The 22,667-nt window shown below is 39.7% G+C and overlaps 1 protein-coding gene across 4 annotated transcripts in view; it reads right to left on the reverse strand.

Annotated features, from left to right (window-relative positions):
- Positions 1 to 352: 352 nt before the first annotated feature.
- Positions 353 to 22,667, reverse strand: part of PARP8 (poly(ADP-ribose) polymerase family member 8) — a 259,356-nt gene continuing 237,041 nt past the window's right edge. For all 4 annotated transcript variants that reach the window (XM_070743365.1, XM_070743362.1, XM_070743364.1 and 1 more), the window contains 8 exons: positions 22,133 to 22,181; positions 17,946 to 18,058; positions 17,714 to 17,786; positions 15,105 to 15,174; positions 11,848 to 11,924; positions 9,133 to 9,202; positions 2,053 to 2,137; positions 353 to 619 (listed from right to left, as the gene is read on the reverse strand). In XM_070743365.1, coding sequence (XP_070599466.1) covers positions 517 to 619; positions 2,053 to 2,137; positions 9,133 to 9,202; positions 11,848 to 11,924; positions 15,105 to 15,174; positions 17,714 to 17,786; positions 17,946 to 18,058; positions 22,133 to 22,181 — 640 coding nt within the window. In that variant the 3' untranslated portion in view covers positions 353 to 516. The remainder of the gene's footprint in view (positions 620 to 2,052; positions 2,138 to 9,132; positions 9,203 to 11,847; positions 11,925 to 15,104; positions 15,175 to 17,713; positions 17,787 to 17,945; positions 18,059 to 22,132; positions 22,182 to 22,667) is intronic.

The raw sequence follows: 22,667 nt of genomic DNA on the forward strand, positions 1-22,667 counted from the left end.
AACCTTTCCATCTTGTTTATTAAATTTCAAGTAACTTATTCCTATGGTGTATTAAAATGCAAATATTCAGGAATTCCCCTTAGGTAGGATCCCACTTTTTAAAAAGAAGTAGATGCCTTCTTGTACTCATCCCACATTTAGAACTACAGATTTACAATAGTAAAATAATCCAATTCAAATCTTTAATATAAAAATAGCAGCACAAAATTCCTTTTCAAAGTATGTTTATTGTGAACAATCAAAATTTATTTTCAATTATCATCTGCATAATTGTATCAACATATCTCCCTACTTTTGGGATATATATATATATATATATATATATATATATATATATATATATATTCATAAATTTTTGTGATAAGAAATACTAAGTAAGAAAAAAGTATTCAAAGGGTTAACTTGTTCAAGAAAAAAAAAAGAAACTTTTTTTTACACTATGTCTTCTTCAGTTCAAATTCCAGCTTTGAGACTGAGGAAGGCTCCCAAAACACAAGAAGTAATTAAGAGGTCCTTTCAACCAGTAGCAGTTTGATTACCAATGACTCGGAGGATCTCTTTATGGATGCTTGGCTCTTGCGTGTTTATACTTGTATCGCCTACTTGGCCATCTTCATAGCTAAACAAAAACAGAAAGTATATAGAAAAAAAGTGTTTAATAGTTTGAACTCATCCATAGTATGATAGACAAATTCAAATTTCATCCTTTCTGCATGTAGCTTTTATTTTTGTTAATCTCTATTAATGAAGAAAAAGGAAGATGTAATGTCAGATTCCTACTTGCAACTATTGATGACATTGGAAAACAGAGAAGCAAAGCATTATTATATCACAAATGCTTGTCACTTTGCTGAAGAATGTTGCAGTAGTGTCTGCAGGTTTTATCAGGATACCATGAAGTAGCAGATTCCTAAGAGGTCAGCAAGGGGACGTGCATAAGTGCACCAGCTTGCCTACAGTCTCTGTCCAATTGTTCCCTCTTATCAGATTGAAGGCAGACACTATCAGCAATTATCCCAAAGGCTTTTCCAATGATTCTTGCCTTGAAAATGAAGCAATGCTGGAGTAGCAGTTCTAGTACGAATGGGGTACCTTTGTAGACTTATTGTTTTCTATCATTCTGGTCAATGTTATTGGGGATATTTCCCAGGTTTCTCTCTGTTGCTTCCTGGACAATATGATTCTATTGAGATCTCTGATTGTCCTTGGTCTTAACCCGGAAGATAGAAGAAGTTTAGAGTAACAATGTTTTAACAGCGTATGATCATAAACTCTTTTCTCCTTAAAGACAAATATTAAACTATCTCCTGGACTAATAGGAGCGAGGTAGGTTAGGTGGTTAGGAGACTGGGTTTACAAACATTTAAGATCAAAGTGCTGCTATGGGGGGGGGGGAGATGAGCTCTTGTCATTCACTCCAGTTCCTGCCAACCTAGCAGTTTGAAAGCAAGTAGACTGATAGGTACCACTTAGTTGGCACGTTAATGGGAACTTGAAAGGAGCCCCCCCACCAGGAATCCCCCAGGCAATGGAGATATCACTGGCTAATCATTTTAACCTGGAAGTGTCTTGGTTGCTTCTGAGATGAACACAAGCAAACGACTGGATTAATCACTGCAAACCGACATTATTCTATGTACATTATTGTAAATATATAGATTTTTAATTTTTAGTCCCGGGGCGCTTTATTTTAACCATGTGTTAAACTTCCAAGGAATTTGTGTAACATGCAGATAATTGACATTGTAGTTGTTGCTGTTGTAATTGTTATTGTATTGTCATTTTAGCTCTAACTGGGTTCTAATGGTCCATATTTTATCTCTTCCATATTCAATGAAAAATATTCTGTATTTAATATTGCCAAGGAAGATCATGAAAAAATTGGCTAGTTTTTTTTTTTTCTCCTGTAGGCAAAAGTTTTTAAATAGAAAGCAATGTGGCTAGATGTTAAGAGTATAATGAAAACCAGATAGCATTCTGTATGTTTTGGTATAAAAATATAAACTTCAATTCAGTAAAAAAATAATTCAACTGAAAGACTGCAGTACGTACACAAAGAAGAATCTCGTACACACGTGATCAGTGTTGGGAACTACCCATATCTCCCCATGTTTGTGCAGATCTGGTGAAGTTATCACTGAAAGAGAGAGAGATATTTGGGAGAGTGGTTAATATTTGATGATCTGATGCGCTGAAAATAAAATGCATTCTAAATTCTAATAAGTGGTCTGATTATCAGAATCTGACATTCATTGACTTTATTAATTGCAGCCAAGGCTCTTATGGGTGAATGTCAACTTTTTAAACATCAACATTAAAGGCCAACGTAATTTGTCACTAGCTTAATTACATCAAGTAAAAAGCCCGTTTGGTGTAATAGTTAAGGCACTGGACTGAAAACTGGAAAACAATATGTTCGAACCCCATTGCCTGATGTTGACTGGAATATCCCCAGTGCCCTTACATGCAAAAGTAAGAATATAGTAGAGGCCTTTACAGGAGCAGCTATGGCACAGCTAGTTAAGACACCAACTAGAGGGGAGAATATTCTAGATTTAGTTTTTACCAATGGGAATCGGGTTTCAGAGGTCAAGGTGGGAGAAAATTTAGGTTGCAGTGACCATCTATGTTTGTGGTTTGATGTAAAAACTGATGGTGAGCAATCCTATACTGCAACCAAAGTATTGGATTTCAGAAAAACAAATTTTAATGCAATGGGGGAATATTTAAATAATGAATTAAAGGGGAGGGATAAAATGGCAGGAGCAAGAACCCAGTGGACTGTATTAAAAAAGGCCATCTTAAAAGCCACAAGACTTTATGTAAAGCAAGTAACTAAAGGTAAAAGGAAGAAGAAACCGCTATGGTTTAGCAATGATGTAAGGGCTATAGTCAATGAAAAAAAGGCTGCCTATAGGAGGTATAAAGAGTCTGGAAGTATAGCTGATAGAGAGGTGTATAAAATGAGACAGAAGGAGGCGAAACAGATAATATATGCTGCTAAAGCCTCAAAAGAGGAAGAAATTGCCAAATCTGTAAAGAAAGGGGGATAAAACCTTCTTCAGATATATTAGTGATAGGAAGAAGAAAAACTGCAGCATCACAAAGCTTAGTACCGGGAATAATACATGCATTGATGGGAATAAGGAGATCGCTGACCATTTCAATAGCTACTTCTGTTCAGTTTTCTCAAAAGACACCTTACAAAATAATAATAATACTATAGAGGGATATAGCATTGCTTCCAGCTGTACGGATTCAGCTCCAGTGATCTTAGAAGCCGATGTCTTAGAAGAACTTGAAAGATTAAAGATAAATAAGGCAATGGGTCCAGATGGCATTCACCCCAGAGTTCTTAAAGAACTCAGATCTGTCATTGCTACCCCCCTGACTGATTTGTTTAACAAATCCCTGTTAACAGGAGATGTTCCTGAGGATTGGAGAATGGCCAGTGTTGTGCCTATCCACAAGAAGGGCAGTAGAGAAGAAGCTGGTAACTACAGGCCAGTTAGCTTGACATCAGTTGTAGTTAAAATGAAGGAGACTCTACTCAAAAAGGGGATAAATCAGCATCTAAAAAACAATAACTTATTGGACCCAAATCAGCATGGCTTTACTGAAGGCAAATCGTTTCAGACTAATCTCATTGAGTTCTTTGACTATGTCACAAAGGTGTTGGATCAAGGTGGTGCCGTGGATATTGCCTATCTGGACTTCAGCAAAGCCTTTGATACGGTTCCACATAAAGAGCTGATAGATAAATTAGTGAAGATTGGAATTAATCCCTGGATAGTTCAGTGGATTTCAAGCTGGCTGAAGCATAGACATCAGAGAGTTATTGTTAATGGTGAGTATTCTGAGCAGAGACAGGTTACAAGCGGTGTGCCACAAGGGTCTGTTCTGGGTCCTATTCTTTTTAATATGTTTGTGAGTGACATAGGGGAAGGTTTGGTAGGGAAGGTTTGCCTATTTGCCGATGACTCTAAAGTGTGCAATAGGGTTGATATTCCTGGAGGGGTCTGTAATATGGTAAATGATTTAGCGTTACTAGATAAATGGTCAAAGCAATGGAAACTGCAGTTTAATGTTTCCAAATGTAAAATAATGCACTTGGGGAAAAGGAATCCTAAATCTGAGTATTGCATTGGCAGTTCTGTGTTAGCAAAAACTTCAGAAGAGAAGGATTTGGGGGTAGTGATTTCTGACAGTCTCAAAATGAGTGAGCAGTGTGGTCGGGTGGTAGGAAAGGCAAGTAGGATGCTTGGCTGCATAGCTAGAGGTATAACAAGCAGGAAGAGGGAGATTGTGATCCCCTTATATAGAGCGCTGGTGAGACCACATTTGGAATACTGTGTTCAGTTCTGGAGACCTCAAAAAGATATTGACAAAATTGAACGGGTCCAAAGACGGGCTACAAGAATGGTGGAAGGTCTTAAGTATAAAACGTATCAGGAAAGACTGAATGAACTCAATCTGTATAGTCTGGAAGACAGAAGGAAAAGGGGGGACATGATCAAAACATTTAAATATGTTAAAGGGTTAAATAGGGTTCAGGAGGGAAGTGTTTTTAACAGGAAAGTGAACACAAGAACAAGGGGACACAATCTGAAGTTAGTTGGGGGAAAGATCAAAGGCAACTTGAGAAAATATTATTTTACTGAAAGAGTAGTAGATCCTTGGAACAAACTTCCAGCAGACGTGGTTGGGAAATCCACAGTAACAGAATTTAAACATGCCTGGGATAAACATATATCCATTGTAAGATAAAATACAGGAAATAGTAAAAGGGCAGACTAGATGGACCATGAGGTCTTTTTCTGCCGTCAGTCTTCTATGTTTCTATGTTTCTATCCTTTTCCTCTCACTTAGGACTGTATTACTGTAACTTTCTGCTTGTATCCTAAGATTTGTATTAAATTGATTGTTTCTTCATTGCTTATTTGACCCCTATGACAATCATTAAGTGTTATACCACATGATCCTTAACAAATGTATCTTTTTCTTCTATGTACGCTGAGAGCATATGCACCAAGACAAATTCCTTGTGTGTCCAATCACACTTGGCCAATAAAAAATATATTCTATTCTATTCTATTCTCTTCTATATACCCGCTGGAGTATTGTCCTTACACGTCGCCCTGCCCGCCACCATCCCGCCCTTTTATTTTGCATTGCCGTAAACACCCTATTCTATTCCATTCCATTCGATTCTATTCTATTCCATTCCATTCTATTTGAGGAACAAAGCTAGGTGGGTCACCTTGGGCCAGTCACTCTCTGTCAACCCTAGGAATAAGGCTATGACAAACCACTTCTAAAATGTTGCCAAGAAAACTGCAGGGAATTGTTCAGGCAGTCACAAGGACGCTACACTGACTCGAAAGCAATAATAATAATAGCAACAATGGCAATATATAGCAGACCTGAATTAATCTGAAAAAGGCTAAGCAGGAACAGAACTGGTCATTGCTCCGTTCACAGACCACTAGGAAATATCAAAGCAACAGACTAGGCTTGGAGGTTGAAAAAAGAAAGAAGTGATAAACCACTCTTGATTAAAAACAACTGTAAAGAGATATTTGGATAATCCACAAGAGTTGATTTGAGAAAGTTGTTACAGTGATCCCTCGAGTTTCGCGATCTCGTTCTTTGCGAAACGCTATATCGCGATTTTTCCACCCGATGACGTCATACGTCATCACCAAGAGTCACTTCTCTGTCTCTTTCTCTTTCTTTCCTGTCATTCTCTGCTTCAATCATTTTCTCATTTCTCTTCCTTCCTTTCTCATCTTTCTTTCTCTCTCTCTTTCTCTATCTTGCTTCTTCCTCTCTCACACTCTCTTCCTCCCTCTCTCATCTCTTTCTTTCCTTCTCTCTCTTTCTCTATCTCTCCCCCTCTTGCTCTCGAGCGGCCGCCTAGCAGCTGATCTGCTCGGCAGCGCAGCAGCAGCGAGGAGCCGAAGATCCGGGTTTCCCCTTTCCGTGGGCAGCGGGGAAACCCGGATCTTCGGCTCCTCGCTGGTGCTGCGCTGCCGAGCAGATCAGCTGCTAGGCGGACGAAGGAACCTTCCCTGGGTCTTCCCCCGCCGCCCACGCAAACTCCACCATCTGCGCATGCGCGGCCATGGAAAAAAGGGCGCGCATGCGCAGATGGTGTTTTTACTTCCGGAACCCTACATTGCGAAAAATCGATTATCGCGAGGGGTCTGGGAACGGAACCCTCGCGATAATAGAGGGATCACTGTATTATTATTAATGCTACATATCAGAATGAAAATAATGAACCAGATGACAAAAAGGACCAAATTCAAAATGATTGCTATTTTTATGGTCTCGGAATATCAGTGGGTCTATATAGTTGGAGAGAAAATCATTGGAATTAAAAATAGGAATGATACTCTGCAGGGTGCCAGCCGTCCAGTTATTATTTTTAATTAAATAAACTGCCACAAATATAGGACAGGCAGATGGCATGGAAGAAATCAAGGATTAACGTTTCCATTAACGCTTAGATGTACCATGCTGGAGACCTCAAAACGAGCAACTGGATAGGTTACTGAACACAATATTTCCTGTGAAATAATAAAATATTTAACGTACATCTTATCTAATGATTAAAATAGCATAAAGTAAGTAACTATAATTAATTAATTAATCTGCAGCAGATTTAAAAATTAATCTGCTACAGAATCATAGATCCGGAAAGGTCCACAGCAGAATCAGAGAGCTGAAAGGACCACAGAATCTAATCATCAGCTCAATGTCAAGAATTGAAATCAAAGCTTCCCAGGATTTTGCTTGAAGAAACGGAGTCAAGATTCTGGAGAATTTGATGTTATGAAGGATTTTTTTTAAAAAAATATTTTCAATTAGTATATGCTTTTTTGTATTAGAAACATAGAAGTTTGACGGCAGAAAAAGACCTCATGGTCCATCTAGTCTGCCCTTATACTATTTCTTGTATTTTATCTTACAATGGATATATGTTTATCCCAGGCATGTTTAAATTCAGTTACTGTGGATTTACCAACCACGTCTGCTGGACCTTTGTTCCAAGCATCTACTACCCTTTCAGTAAAATAATATTTTCTCACGTTGCTTTTGATCTTTCCCCCAACTAACCTCAGATTGTGTCCCCTTGTTCTTGTGTTCACTTTCCAATTAAAAACACTTCCCTCCTGGACCTTATTTAACCCTTTAACATATTTAAATGTTTCGATCATGTCCCCCCTTTCCCTTCTGTCCTCCAGACTATACAGATTGAGTTCATTAAGTCTTTCCTGATACGTTTTATGCTTAAGACCTTCCACCATTCTTGTAGCCCGTCTTTGGACCTGTTCAATTTTATCAATATCATTTTGTAGATGAGGTCTCCAGAACTGAATTTAAATCCTTTATTCAATGTCCTGAATTCTGGAATGGAATGCCTTCTGGAATGAGTTTGATGTGTGTGTGTGTGTGTGTGTGTGTGTGTGTGTGTGTGAGTGTGTGTGTGCACGCACGCGCAGTCATTGGCTTCTGCCCATAAGGGATGGGGGAATGCAATGAGGGTAGCAAAAATAGAGCTTACATATAATAGATGTATATTTTTGAGTGCACACATGGCATATACATGTAGGATTAAATAGTATATTTTGGACGTTCAGTAATAGTAAATATCTTGTATCTCTTTTGAGGCAAGGAGAGACCAGGCACCCTAACCGAACCCCCTGACGTGAGTGATGTCAATCAAGTTGGTCACCTTTAAGCCAGTGACACGACCTTTAAGCCACCCCTGTCATATGATCATCAAGCCAGTCATATGGTTGTCAAGCCACTCCCACCCAGTCACATAACTATGAAGCGACACCCACAAAATAAGCCACGGCCACAGTGTGGTAGTAAATTTTTTTGTGGCCCTTCACTCTGTGTGTGACATCCTCTAGATACGAGTTTAATTCGTTCCAGAAGGGAGCTTGTATGTCAAACAACTCGTATCTGGAACAAATGGCTTTAGACTTTGTTTTTCCCCTCCGAGATAACCAGAAGCAAGGATTCTTGCGCCACCTAGTGGACGCTCGGCTCGTATCCCAAATTTGAGCTTGGGTCTCGAAAAGAAATTTATCTCCCTTCGTGGCTCGTATCTTGGAATACTCACATGTGGAGCAACTCGTATCTAGAGGTACTACTGTATTTGAAAAAAGGCTATATAACTGAGTTTCCGGTTCTGGTGGCTCAGAAACCCTGAATCCTTCACTTTCTTTTCATGGGTCATATTACAGTTTCAGGTTTGTGACTGCAGACACTCCTCGATTTATAGCTGTTTGGAGTTACAGTAGACCCTTCCGCCCAAAAGCTATTACAACCCAATATTGCAACATCTGCCTGCCGCCCTGTGGTCACTTTGGGCACTTGGTAAAGATGGCAATTGTCTCGCCATTAAAGCTATCTGCAGCATCCCAATGTTGCGTGACCACAGTTTTAAATGTTTTATGATAGTTTCTGACATTTATGTCCAGTTCCCAGCAAAAAAAAAAGATCATTAGGTATAAGGACTTTGCTTAATGACCATGGGGTTTGCTTAATGACCAATGCAAAAAATGATGTAAAGTCAGGCCCAGTTGCACTTTAATGACTGCAACAACCAGTGACTGTAACTCTGGGCTCAATTGCAGTTGTAAATTGAGGACTACTTTGTACTGTCAATTTCTATGAATATTTTAAAGCGTGGTGGGCAGGACTGGGCAAAATATTGAGGCAATATATTAAAAGAAAGCAATAGCTTGTTAAAGAGTACATTAATAATGTGCTTATGAGCATCTCTTTGGTATTGCACCTGACCTTGCACCTGCACCTGGTTAGATCAAACATTGCTGTAAACATTTCCCTAATTCCACTTCTAGTTTCTGTCTTCCATTTTCCTTTCTTCTCTTTAGGGTATGTAGTATGCAGCAGAAATACCAAAACACAAGTATAAATAAAAGATTGCAAACCTGGAATAAGTTATATATAAAAATGCAATCAACTAAAATAAAAAAATTATGTGTTTTAAAACAGTTAAAATCAGCAAAATCAATAGATTACTTTTTATGTAATTGCAAGGAAATCAAATATAATTCAGCTATCCACCCCCACCCCACCATAAATGCTTACCTTCACATAAGGCTATGCATTTTAAGTTTCGACTTTGCAAAAATTGGGACTGCTGCCCCTTTTTTTGTAACTGTGAAAGAAAAGAAATACTGGAAGTGTTATATCAAATATTTTAAAAATGCTTTGGTTCATGAATTATTCTTGCCAGTAATACTGATATAATCTCTGTAGTCAAAACCACAATCATTTGTTATATTAGTCATCAATGTCCATTCAAGACCTTGATCCAATAGTACAGATAATTTATGCAGACATTATGAAGGCTGAATAGTTTTCTTTAAGGAATGTTCTTTTTCCCCAACTGATGGGCCAATGAAAGCTTCTGAAAAGAGATTGTATCTGCTAGGAGCATTTATATGTATGCAAATAAAATTCCCTTCTCATGCCCTCTCCCAGAAGCCTGGGAATTTGGGGTTTTTAAATGATATATTAGTTGTTCCTAATCTTCTGGATGTTCCGGTGTTATTTCTGGGATCTGTTGGAGCCACTCACCCAGTTTAGGAGTCAAAGCCCTGATAATTTGTACCACCACAGGGACCACCTTGATCTTGAGTTTGTACATCCACTCTAATTCCTCCATCAGACCCACGTACTTCTCTAGCTTCTTATACTCCTTCATCCTATTCTGCTGTCCCTTGGCATCATTACATCTATCACCACTGCTGTCTTTTGGTCTTTTTGTCTACTGCCATAATTGTCTGGTTGACCGGTCAGTACCTGCCTGTCTGCCTGGAGCTGTTATCTTTCATGACTTTCTGGACTTAAGAAGATACCCAGTCCATACACTGTGCAGATGTCTCTATACATGTTGCATGGTTGTGCTATTTAGTACACTTATCTTTATCTTATACAGTAGTACCTCTAGATACGACCTGCTCCACATGCGAGTATTCCAAGTTAGGAGCCGCGACGCGAGCAAAATTTCTGTTCGACACCCGAGCTCAAATTCGGGATACGAGCCAAGCTTCCACTAGGTGGCGCAAGAATCTCCTTGCTTCCAGTTATCTCGGTGCGAAAAACAAAGTCTAAAGGCATTCGTTCGAGATGCGAGTTGATCGACTTATGAGCTCGGGTCTGGAACGAATTAAACTCGTATGTCGAGGTACCACTGTATGCCACTATGTCCCCAAGGACTCTCTGCAGTTTAGTTCTGCCTCAGCACCAAATCCACAGATGTCCTCTGCTTCTATGGACTGGCGCTTAGTGCCTGTTATTGGGCTGCTATAACCAGAGCCTCAGTGTGCCTTTTAGTCCAGCCCTTTCCAGACAGTAATTAGATTTCCCTATGTCTGCCTCCTTAACTACCTATTGATGGTTCATTCCACAAAGAGTCTTGCCATTTTGCTTGACTATCCTCCTATGTTTGTTGCTAACTCAGGATGCTATCTCCCTGATGTACTCCAGAATGGTCTGGGTTTTGTCCAGGATATTGGTTTTCATATTATCAGACTGTGCCAGCTACAGTCTTTGGATGTTGGACTTGGGGTGGGAACCTATGTGTATTGTGAGGCAGCCACCCTATCCTTCTTTGGCCATCTCTCACTATAGGAACAGGGAGTCTGATGACTGGGAGGGCTTATGTTTGACAGTATGGATTTTGTTCTTCCCATTGCACTGGCTCATCAAGATGTATTCTCTTTCTCCCTCTCTTCCTTCCTTGATCTCTCTGTCTCTCTCTTTCTCTCTCTCTGTCTCTCTCTCTCTCTGTGTATGTGTGTAACATATTTTTTTCTGATAATGAAAAGGAAGGGAGACTAGTATAGATCTATATCCAGCTCTTTTGCTCTCTTCAGCTAGCCATATTCTTACCGGATTTGAACCTGGACAGTCTGCCTGTAATGCAGTAGCTTTAACCTCTAGGCCATTTAATTAACTGCCTTGGATGGTCCCTTAATTAACTGCCTTGGCTGGCTCCCTGCCATATTTGGGTATACCAGAGGAATTCGACAGAGGAAAAATTATATAACTCTTCCCTGGTACGAGCTGAGACAGGAGGAGAATCTGTGGCCTAGAGGTTAAAGCTATGATGAGAGCTGATTTAGCTGATGATAGCTAAAAAGCTTGAAATAGATCTATACTAGTCTCCCTCCATTTTATCAGTTACACACACACACACACATACACACAAATGCTTTTTTCTGGCCTCCCAAACCCTCTGCACACCCTGTTTTTTGTGAAAAAGAGGAAATAATGAGTGGGGTTTTTGAAGGCCAAAAATGGCTGCATTCAGTGTATAAGATGCACCAACATTTCCACCCTCTTTTATTGGAAAAAAAGTGTGTCTTATACTCTCTCTATATATATATATATATATAAATGTGTGTGTGTGTGTGTGTGTGTGTGTGTGTGCGTGCGTGTATGTGTGTGTAGCCTGATACCAAAACACAGGATAAGTGAACTCTATAGATGGAATTGTATGAATGGATTTGTTAGCTACACCACTAGCTGCCAAATGTCTTTCTAAATCAAAATATATTAGCAGGTAGAATAAGAATAGAAGGACAGCACACACACACACACACACAAATTATGATATGTCCTTGTCAAATATTAATGCATTGGCTTTCTGGATCTGTCCTTCCCTGTATGAGTCACCCAATGTGAACAAGGATGCTCTGGGGGTAGATTGCCACTGTATCCGGCACCTGCCTTGAGCAAGGAGAGACATAAAAAAAGTAAATGCCTTTTTTGAAGTGCTTCATATATTTCTTTTACCTGTAATACGCTGCTGCTTTTACTGCTTGAAGCAGGCTCATCTTTAGCTGATACCTTCTGCTGTTTCTTGTTCATCCCTAAAGACATTGGATTTACATCAGACATAGCAGCGCATAAAATACTGTATGGGATATTCCACTTCATATACAGAATGCAGACAGGTATTAATGCCATTGCTGATTCTCACTTCCAGCAGCCTCTAGTTTAGTAGTTACGGTATTTTTCACAATATAAGACGCATAACATGCAACTAGGTTTACAGGAGGAAAACAAGAAAAAAATATTCTCAGAGTGCTGAATATAGAGTAGAGCAGTGTTTCCCAACCTTGGCAAGTTGAAGATATTTGGACTTCAACTCCCAGAATTCCCCAGCCAGCAAATGCTGGCTGGGGAATTCTGGGAGTTGAAGTCCAGATATCTTCAACTTGACGAGGTTGGGAAACACTGGAGAAGAGTGGAGTGAGGGCAGGGGGCGGAGCCTGGAAGGACCACAGATAGGTGTCCTCTCACATGCCAGCTTTGTCTATTAACTCCTGCATTGTGGAAAAGAGACAGACGAGGGTGAGCCAAGGTGGTGCAGTGGGGAGAGTGCGATACTGCAGGCCACTAAAGCTGATTGCTAGATCTGTAGCTCAGCAGTTCAAATCTCATCACCGGCTCAAGGTTGACTCAGCCTTCCATCCTTCCGAGATGGGTAAAATGAGGAGCCAGATTGTGGGGGCAATATGCTGGCTCTGTTAAAAAGTGCTATTGCTAACATGTTGTAAGCTGCCCTGAGTCTAAGGAGAATAAAATGGAATAAAAAATGAATAAAATAAAAAATGACAAAAACAGAAGAGGCAGGATTCAGCACTGTAAAAGACCCTGTGGCGGTGGCCCAGTTGCTATTCACCAAAGGACTGGTGATGATTTGCCTTTGGGGATCTCTGAGGTAATACACCTCACAAGTTTGTGATGCAATATTTGTTCCATAAGATGCACAAACATTTCCACTCACTTTTGGGAGGTAGGACTGTGTCTCATGGAGCGAAAAATACAGTAAGTACATTTATATAGGCAAGAATGACGACCAAATCTTACAGCATTCTAAAAACCATTTCTGTTTCTGGTAAATAATGGGAAGTTGCATGCTAAGCTCAGGTTAAAAACAAGTCAAAACTGAATTTCATATCAGCAGAGCCAATCTTAAGTTTATGTATGTACAGTGGTACCTCTACTTATGAACTTAATTCATTCCATGACCAGGTTCTTAAATAGAAAAGTTTGTATGAAGAAGCAATTTTTCCCATGGGAATCAATGTAAAAGCAAATGATGCATGCAATTGTTGAAACCACAGGGAGTGTGGAGGCCCTGTTTCCTCCCAGGAGATTCCTAGAGAAGCCCCACAGAGGCTTCTCCCTGCCTTTTCCAGCCCCATTTCCTCCCAGGAGATTCCTAGAGAGGCCCCACGGAGGCTTCTCCCTTCCTTTTCTGGCCCCATTTCCTCCCAGGAGATTCCTAGAGAGGCCCCACGGAGGCTTACAGTTTTGGAGGCTCGGGTTTGTAAGTGGAAAATGGTTCTTGAAAAGAGGCAAAAAAATCTTGAACACCGGGTTCTTATCTAGAAAAGTTCATAAGTAGGGGCGTTCTTAGGTAGAGGCACCACTGTATTAAAATAGCTCAAGTTCAGGATACCATACAATGCTATACTAGCTATTTTTTTTTGCAACCTGAGTGATATTTACTACTGCCTTAAAAGACAAATGCTATTACGTCCCACTGCATCATAAAGCTCCCCTCCCCCCAGATTTTGCACCTGTCTGAGTCTTTGTTTGGAGCTAAATATATAATTTTTAGAGAGAGGTGTATTTCTGTATCTTGTCTTTTATACAAAACATGGCAGGAACCTCAGGAGTAAAATACATCCTCAGATTTTGAGAACTGCAGTTTCTAGCTAAAATGGCCAGTAGCGAGGGATGCTGGGAATTGTAGTCCAACAAACATTTGGAATCTCAAAAATTCGTCATTTCCACTGATATTCTTGGGAGAATAGAAAACAATTTGACATTTCTTAATTACAACTGAAGATTAAATGTAATCACAAAGGAAGTAAAACTTGTATGAACAGATCCCTTGAGGAATCTTCATCTTAATTTATCCAAGTAGCTCGTGGGGATGTGGAAGGCAAGCAGAATAACAAATGAATGACGTTAGATAAATGACATGGCTCATGAAAACTGAGAGTTCAGCTACTGCCTTCTGATTCCTCTTAGATTAATAAAGAACAGCCTGATATAAATTTATATTTTACCTGCTGTATCTATCTATCTATCTATCTATCTATCTATCTATCTATCTATCTATCTATCTATCTATCTATCTATCTATCTATCTATCTATCTAGTTAGTTAGTCCAATACAAATTGAAAGTTAAGGAGAATAAAAACGTGCAGTAGTAAATATCAGGGAAGGGATAGAAGAAGAGATATGAGAATAGAATACATCAATGAAGAGTAGAGGAAGGATATATGGATGGGAGAAAAGACATAAAATATAGGAGAGACAATTGGACAGGGGACGGAAGGCACACTAGTGCACTTATGCTCGCCCCTTACTAACCTCTAAGGAATCTGGAGAAGTCAACTGTGGAAAGTCTAAGGGAAAAATGTTGGGGGTTGACACCACAGAGTCTGGTAATGAGTTCCATGCTTCAACAACTCGATTGCTAAAGTCATATTTTTTACAGTCAAGTTTAGAGCGGTTTGTATTAAGTTTGAACCTGTTGCGTGCTCTTGTGTTATTGCGGTATTTATTTCAGTACATTTGATATATGAAGGGTACCACATACTGAACAAGAAATAGTTTCTTGTATTCCACTTTGGAATTCAGCTAGTTTAGTGTTTCTCGCTCTCAGCATCTTTAAATGTGTAGAGACCAACTTCCAGAATTCTCCAGCCAGCAATATGCTGAATTCTAGGAATTGAAGTTCAAACATTTAAAGTTGCTGAAGCTGAGAGACATTCAGCTAATTGAACATCTTTATTTCATCCTATGCAGTGGGGGGGGGGGGGGGGTGTTGTCCCTAATCTCTGGCATGTTGCATATGTAGAATAAAGCCGGAGTGGTCTTATTCGACAGATGAAATTTAGAAATGCAGACATTTATTTTTTATTTATTAAATTTACGCGCCTCCCATCTTGCCCAGAGGTGACTGATTATTTATTTTCCCACTCCCCGTGGTATTCCCCAAATGAACAAAGGGATTAATATACATCACCTGAGTAACCAAAAGATATGCTTGACAATGGACTAAGGTAAATACCACTTCCAAACATTGCACCATGGAGCTGAAAGTTGAAATAAACAAAAAACTGGTAAATTCTTCAGTTGTTGCATTTTACCAAAGATAAACTTGGGATGTGATTCTTATGTTAATCTAAGACCAGTTTTGGCCAGGGGATACATTTGAATTTACAAAAGGCTTACTATGTTGGCTACGGCCAATCACAAAGCTTCCATTTATCAGAAAGCAAGGATGATGAAATGCTACTCAAACACACACATATGCACACCCCTCATACACCATCTGACATCTCAAGATGCTCTTTATCATCTCAACTTTTACAGCACAAGTTTCTGGAAATGATGGCTATGCTATACGTTATTGGTTGAATGTATTTTTACTTTACGATATTATGTTGAAATGTTAAGATGTTATGTTTTAGTGATTTGGGCTTTTGTTTGATGATATTGAATTGCCTAAAAGCATTGATGAAATAAATAAATAACAGGAATGGGGAGGTCTTCTGTTACATTTCCAGACGGTTCTCTTATCCAGTGTTTTTCAACCAGTGTGCCGTGGCACACTAGTGTGCCGTGAGACATGGTCAGGTGTGCCGCGAAGCTCAGAGAAAGAAAACAAGAGAGAGAGAAAGCAAGAGAGAGCAAGCAAGAGAGAAAGAAAACAAGAAAGCAAGCAAGAGAAAGCAATCAAGAGAGAGAAAGAAAGCAAGAGAGAGAAAGAGAATGAGAAAGAAAACAAGAGAGGGCAAGAGAGAGAAAGCAAGCAAGCAAGAGAGAGAGAAAGAGAGGGAGGGAAGGTGGGAGAGATGAAGACATAGAGGGATGTAGGGAGGGAGAGAAAGAGCAAAAAAGAGGAAAGAAGGAAGAGAGAAAGAGGGATGGAGAGAGAGAAAAAGAGGAAGGGAGAGAAAGAGGGAGAAATAGAGCAAAAGGGAGGAAGAGAATTTTTTTGTCCAATCTTTTTTTAGCCCCCCCCCCCCTCAATGTGCCCCATGGTTTTGTAAATGTAAAAAATGTGCCGCGGCTCAAAAAAGGTTGAAAATCACTGCTCTAATCCATAACAAAACTCAAGAGTGAAAATGGCCTCATTCTGGTCCCTGCGTTCCTGTTAGTACGAGTAAATTCAAGGATTCCAAGTAATAATAACAATAGCAATGATAATGTCAACCTGACATCTTTTCATTCTATGATATTCTACGAAACTGTAGATTATGTAGAAGATCAGGTTGAGCCCAAGGGAGGGGACAAAGGTATCATAAGTCATGAATCTCTTTGTGCCCATAAGAGATCTAAATCCAGCCTGTTAGGACTCTGTCCATAACTGTTGGGTTGGCAATATATTGGCTGCAGGTGCTGCAGACTCACACAAAAGGGAGCTAGAGTTTATAGCTTATTTCTCTGAGTCCCCCTTTCTGTTTCTCTTTGTCTGGCGACTCAAGGTTAATGGCTACTCACTGTTAGGTTTGCTCTGCATTTTCTCTGCAATCTCTCTGCATTGTAGTTATGTATTAGATCTATATGTGTTTAAGCTTGATATCTTTGTTTGCTGATTATGACAAAGACAACTGGTAAGAAAGGTTATGTACAGTGATACCTCGTCTTACGAATTTAATTGGTTCCGGGATGAGGTTTGTAAGGTGAAAGGTTTGTAAGACGAAGCAATGTTTCCCATAGGAATTAATGGAAAAGCGATTAATGCGTGCAAGCCCAAAACTCACCCCTTTTGCCAGCCGAAGTGCCCGTTTCTGCGCTGCTGGGATTCCCGTGAGGCTCTCCTCCATGGGTAACCCCACCTCTGGACTTCTGTGTTATTGTGATGCTGAGATTTCGTTGAGGCTCCCCTCGCTGGGAAACCCCACCTCCGGACTTCCGTTGCCAGCGAAGCCCCCATTTTTGCGCTGTTGGGATTCCCCTGCAGCATCGCAAAAACACAGACCTCCGGAGGTGGTCTTTCCCACAGAGGGGAGCCTCAGGGGAATCCCAGCAGCGCAAAAATGGGCGCTTCGCTGGCAACAGAAGTCCGGAGGCGGAGCATCTCAGTGGTGGTGGCTTGGGTTTATAAGGTAAAAATAGTTTGGAAGAAGAGGCAAAAAAATCTGAAACCCCGGGTTTGTATCTCAAAAAGTTTGTATGACGAGGGGTTTGTAAGACGAGGTATCACTGTACTTGGTAAAATTTGGATTGTTATTCTGACTTATTATGAGTAAGACTTTAGACTGTTTATCAGAATATGTTATTTCTCAAAGTAAACTTTAATTCAAGTTAGTATATCTGTGTGTGGCTGAGTAGTTATTCACAACTAATCTCAATCTAAATGTTTCTGTGTGTGCACAACCTTGGTAAACAAGGATTACGCTGCTCATACATTAACCCAGCCCACCTTGAATTCCTTCTATTCTTATTTCCCACTAATTTCCCCTGGCCTTTAATAGTTAAATTTTTTTAGGGGGCTTAAGCTTACAATTCATCTTTATACCCATTTGTATTGCCTGGATCTCATGATTTTCTTAGAATTTGACAGGTTAAGTCTTTATGCCTTTCAAAACATGTTTATATATTTGCTACTTCTTCTCATTTCATTACCTGCAGCCTTGTATTGGAAGCAACCACTAAGCCATTCCTCAGGATCGAGTGCCAGTTTTCAATGTGCGATCCACTTAAATACAAAAGACAAGACAAGCAGAAATCAAAGTAAGGAAAGCAGTATAATTAAAAAGCACTACCAGTGAAATTAGAATGGATCTGTTTTGCTATCTCTGTTATTTGGGGAGACAAGAATTCAATGATACCTTTATTTCTATTTTTTAATACTTACTGAAATGCAAAGGTACTTCCATAGAGAGTTTTAGCAGCTCTGAAATTGGACTCTTTGGCTGGTGGACTGCTGAGCAGAAGAAACTGGTGTGGGGTGTGCATAAATTTCAATTGCTATACAAGGAAAAAAGCAGAAGAGATGGGTTTTATATCTATAATAGTTTGACATTCACATGTACTTGTTAATTTTTTCATTATTCTGTGGTTCAGGGCACAGAATAATGGATTTAGATCAAAGGTAGTCAGATTACATTTTAGTTTTTAGATAACTTTGACAGTGGAAGAAATCACACAGAGAGAGCGGGTTATAAAGCCCTGGGCATGTCCAAAAAAGGCATCTGTCTTAGACATTAAATTTGAATCCTACACTGAGCAAGGGCTTTGCTTAAGTAGCCCCTTCCAACTCTAATTATATGATAGTAAGAGATTGGATAATCATTTGTCTGAAATGCTATAGGGCAGTGATGGCGAACCTTTTTCTTCTTGAGTACCACAAACGGGAATGTGCACGTTTTCCCAAACTTCCGGTTTGCCTGTTGGGCTGTTTTACACACTCCAGAAGCTTCAGGGAAGGAGGGCGAAAACAGCTTTCCCCAAGGCGGAAAATCAGCTGGCCAGCACATACATGCACACTGGAGCTGACATAGGGCAATGCCTTAAGTGTCCTCAGATATGGCTCCGTGTGCCACTTGTGGCACACATACTATACCAGGTTTGCCATCACAACCATAGGGGTTCCTGCCTAAGCAGAGGATTGGACTAGAAGACCTTCAAGGTCCCTTCCAACTCTGTTCTTCTCTTCTCTTCTATTCATTAGCCATACACTTTGATATGCCAAGGACAAAGTGTGCAAAAATTATTTTTGAAAACTACACAATCTTAAATTGGAATTTGATCTTGGAAAAAATAAAGAGTTAAACCTTCCTATAGCCCATACATTTACCTGGACTGAATTCTTGACTCACACATATACAGTGGTACCTCGAGATACGAGTTTAATTCGTTCCGGACCTGGGCTCTTAAGTCGAGCAGCTCTTATCTCGAACGACTTTTCCCCATAGGAATTAATGTAAATAATTTTAATTGGTTCCAGCCCTCAAAAAACTCACAAAGTTAGTCTAAATTATGCAGAAAGACATGTTTTTAATGAAGAAATGTACATGTACATATAAATGAATAATGAAGTTTCTTTCACTTAACTTGTAAACTTTCTTAAACTTTTAAATTTACATATGTTCAACTTCTCTGCCACCCAATCCTGTAGGACAGAGGTCCCCAACCCTTTTTGCACCAGGGACCGGCTTTAAGCGATCAAGAGAGGAATGGGTGAATGAATGGACGGAGGGTGGGAAGGAAGGAAAGCGGGAAGGGACAGGAACAGAGGAAGGAAGCAAGGAAACTTATGAAAGGGGAGAGTAAGAGAGGAATGAGTGAAGGGAGGGAGGGAAGAAGGTGGGAAGGAGAAAGAAAAGAAGAAATAGAGGAATGGAAGGTAAAAGAGAGAAAGAAAAAGAGCAAGAAAGAAAGAAAGAAAGCAAGAAAGAAAGAAAGAAAGGGGGAAGGGACAGGAACAGAGGAAGGAAGCAAGGAAACTTATGAAAGGGGAGAGTAAGAGAGGAATGAGTGAAGGGAGGGAGGGAAGAAGGTGGGAAGGAGAAAGAAAAGAAGAAATAGAGGAAGGGAAGGTAAAAGAGAGAAAGAAAAAGAGCAAGAAAGAAAGCAAGAAAGAAAGAAAGAAAGAAAGAAAGAAAGGGGGAAGGGACAGGAACAGAGGAAGGAAGCAAGGAAACTTATGAAAGGGGAGAGTAAGAGAGGAATGAGTGAAGGGAGGGAGGGAGGGAAGAAGGTGGGAAGGAGAAAGAAAAGAAGAAATAGAGGAAGGGAAGGTAAAAGAGAGAAAGAAAAAGAGCAAGAAAGAAAGCTGCAAGCCCCCCCCCGAGCCCCCCAGGCCGGCTGCAACCTTTTAAAACACGCGCACCGCTTCGCAGCTGTCTCCTGAAGCCAAACGCGGAAGTTAGCGTTTGGCTTCAGGAGACAGCTCCTTGGCGCTTGTATCTCGAATTTGGGCTTGTAAGTAGAACAAAAATATCTCTCCCCTCCCAGCTCTTATCTCGAGTTGCTCTTAAGTAGAGCAGCTCTTATGTCGGGGTTCCACTGTACTGTTTTTCCAAAGGATCAAAATATTATCAATACTAATAAAATGTATATTCTAAGTACAGTGGTACCTCTACTTAAGAACGCATCTACTTAAGAACTTTTCTATATAAGAACTGGGTGTTCAAGATTCTTTTGCCTCTTCTTAAGAACCATTTTCTACTTAAGAACCCGAGCCCAGAAAAATTTCCCAGGAAATTTGAGAGCGGCACGAAGGCTTGGCCAGTTTCCTACCATTCCCTCTCTAAATCCTGGCCATCTCGGGCTTTTCTGGGCTGCCAGAAGAGTCTTTCGGTGGCGCTTATGGAGGCTTTGGCAGTCCAGAGCAAGCAAAGCATTTTCCTTTCTCTGGGCCCTTGGAGAGGGAATAAACCCCTGCCAGCAGCCAGAGAAAAGAAACATTCCCTTTGCTCTGGGCAGCCCAGAGTGAACGGAGCGTTTTCCTTTCCCTGGGGGCTTGGAGAGGGAATAAACCACTTCACTGTGGTACTCCCTCACGCTGCCACCCACACAGCGAGAGAAGAGGGGAGCCCTTCAGCATGGGAAGGAAGAGGAAGCTGATAGCAGCAGCAGCCATCTTTCAGTCAAAGGAGCAGGAGGTTCCCCCTTCTCCCCCACCTGGGTTTCTTTCTCTGGTGCAGTGTGGGAGGCAGCCTTGTGCTGGGTGTATGGGAGGCATGTGCTCCTCCTCGACACCTCAGAGTCCCTCTTTTTTTTTTTTTAGCCTTAAAGTTTTGGATTTTTTAAATTCCCCTCCCCTCACCTTCTTCCTTGGGTAGTGACTGTCCTCCTCCTCTTCTTCCTCCTCCTCCCACCCAAATTCCGAGCTTTTATTTCTTTCCTAATGGGTTTGCATGCATTATTTGCTTTTACATTGATTGCTATGGGAAAAATTGCTTCCACTTACAAACTTTTCTACTTAAGAACCTGGTCACCGAACGAATTAAGTTCTTAAGTAGAGGTACCACTGTATGGGGTAAAAATGGAAACTGTTTTCAAACCAATAAGAGATACTAATGGTTCTAATCAGAGAGAAAGATTTTTTCCTATATGTGATCATACTAACCTGATTGTTCCAAATGATGAATGAATGAATGAATGAATGAATGAATGAATGAATGAATGAATGAATGATATAAAATCTGGTGACCAAACACCCACATGAAAACCATTAGCTCTGAGAAAATGAATTTAACTGGTTGAGCTACAATCTAAGAATGTCTCTGAGGAATCAACCAGAAATGAGATTTTCCGTTATACTATTTTTTTTGTAATTTACAGTGTATAATTTATACTGGTTTTATTACTTTGTACCAACTGCATATATCCTGTAAATCATATTGAAAGATTGTTGACAAATAAAGGAATGATTATGGCTGTTAAGGTACATAAAGGACTTCCTTGGAACATCAAGTATTCCAGAGTTTTCTAAACTTTTCATATTCTTTTCTAGAAATAACTTTTGATATTTCTATTTGGCTATAAGAGCTAGTGTTAGTACCTCTTTCTGAAAATTTGCAAAAGCAAGATTTATCTGGAGGATCTGAGGATGTGACATGGAAAGCTGGAATGGCATATTTATTGAAGTCATATTTTTCTAGATTTAAAGATTTTCCTATGCCAAACAGTTTATTCTTAAAATTTGATATCATTGATATATTCAGCCAATCTTATTTTATATATAAACAAAGGCTGAGCCAATCATATATTAGATAATCCAGCAGCCCTGAAACATGGAAAAAGTTAAGAATGTAAATCCTTGTAATTTGTTTTTAGGGAAATTTGCTTTGTTTGAAAAAGCATACTACCCTAATTTTGACAATTTTTCTTAAATCTAAGAAATAGGCATCAGTTTAAGCCTGATGATCTTCATATACAACTGCTCCCATTACCTCCAGCTAATGAATAGAACCACCATTAAATAGTTGTATTTTTTTTAAAAAGGTAAAAGGTACAGAAAAGCAAAATCTACTGGTTGATAAACTAAAACTCGCATTCTTCCGAAACCCAACTTGCTCTTAACATTAAACTTACCCTGTTCACAGTTAGCTTCACAATATGTGATCTATTACTGGAAATAACCCTGAAATAGAGAATATGTGAAACAAAATAAATCACAGTTTTTCATGCTAGCCCTGAACACCAAAAAAGTACTGTTGGGAGTCTTTATTCCATTTTCCTTGCATTTATATAGAGAAGCTCAACTACTGCAAGGTATATTTTGTCCCCCATGGTAAGCCTAGTTATTTGTACCAATCAAGTAAACATTGAGAGTTTACCAAAACTATAGAAAGTCACAAAATAAAATGTACCCTGTTGAATTCATGGAACTTATCTTAGAGTTCAAACTAAAATGTACTCTGATGAATTCAAGGAATCTATGTCATTTTAATTATTTTTAATTAAGTTTTACAAAGTTAGAGCACAATCCATCTTCAATTAGCTCAGCATGAATTTGATCCTTTCTGCCCAGCCCCATCCAACATAAAATGTTATGACTTCTGAAACCTTATTTTGTATTACAATGCCCACATGACCATTCAATGCCCCAGTTCATTATACTGTGGCA

The sequence above is a fragment of the Erythrolamprus reginae genome, chromosome 2 (genome assembly GCF_031021105.1).
Source record: "Erythrolamprus reginae isolate rEryReg1 chromosome 2, rEryReg1.hap1, whole genome shotgun sequence".
NCBI classification, from domain to species: domain Eukaryota; kingdom Metazoa; phylum Chordata; class Lepidosauria; order Squamata; family Dipsadidae; genus Erythrolamprus; species Erythrolamprus reginae.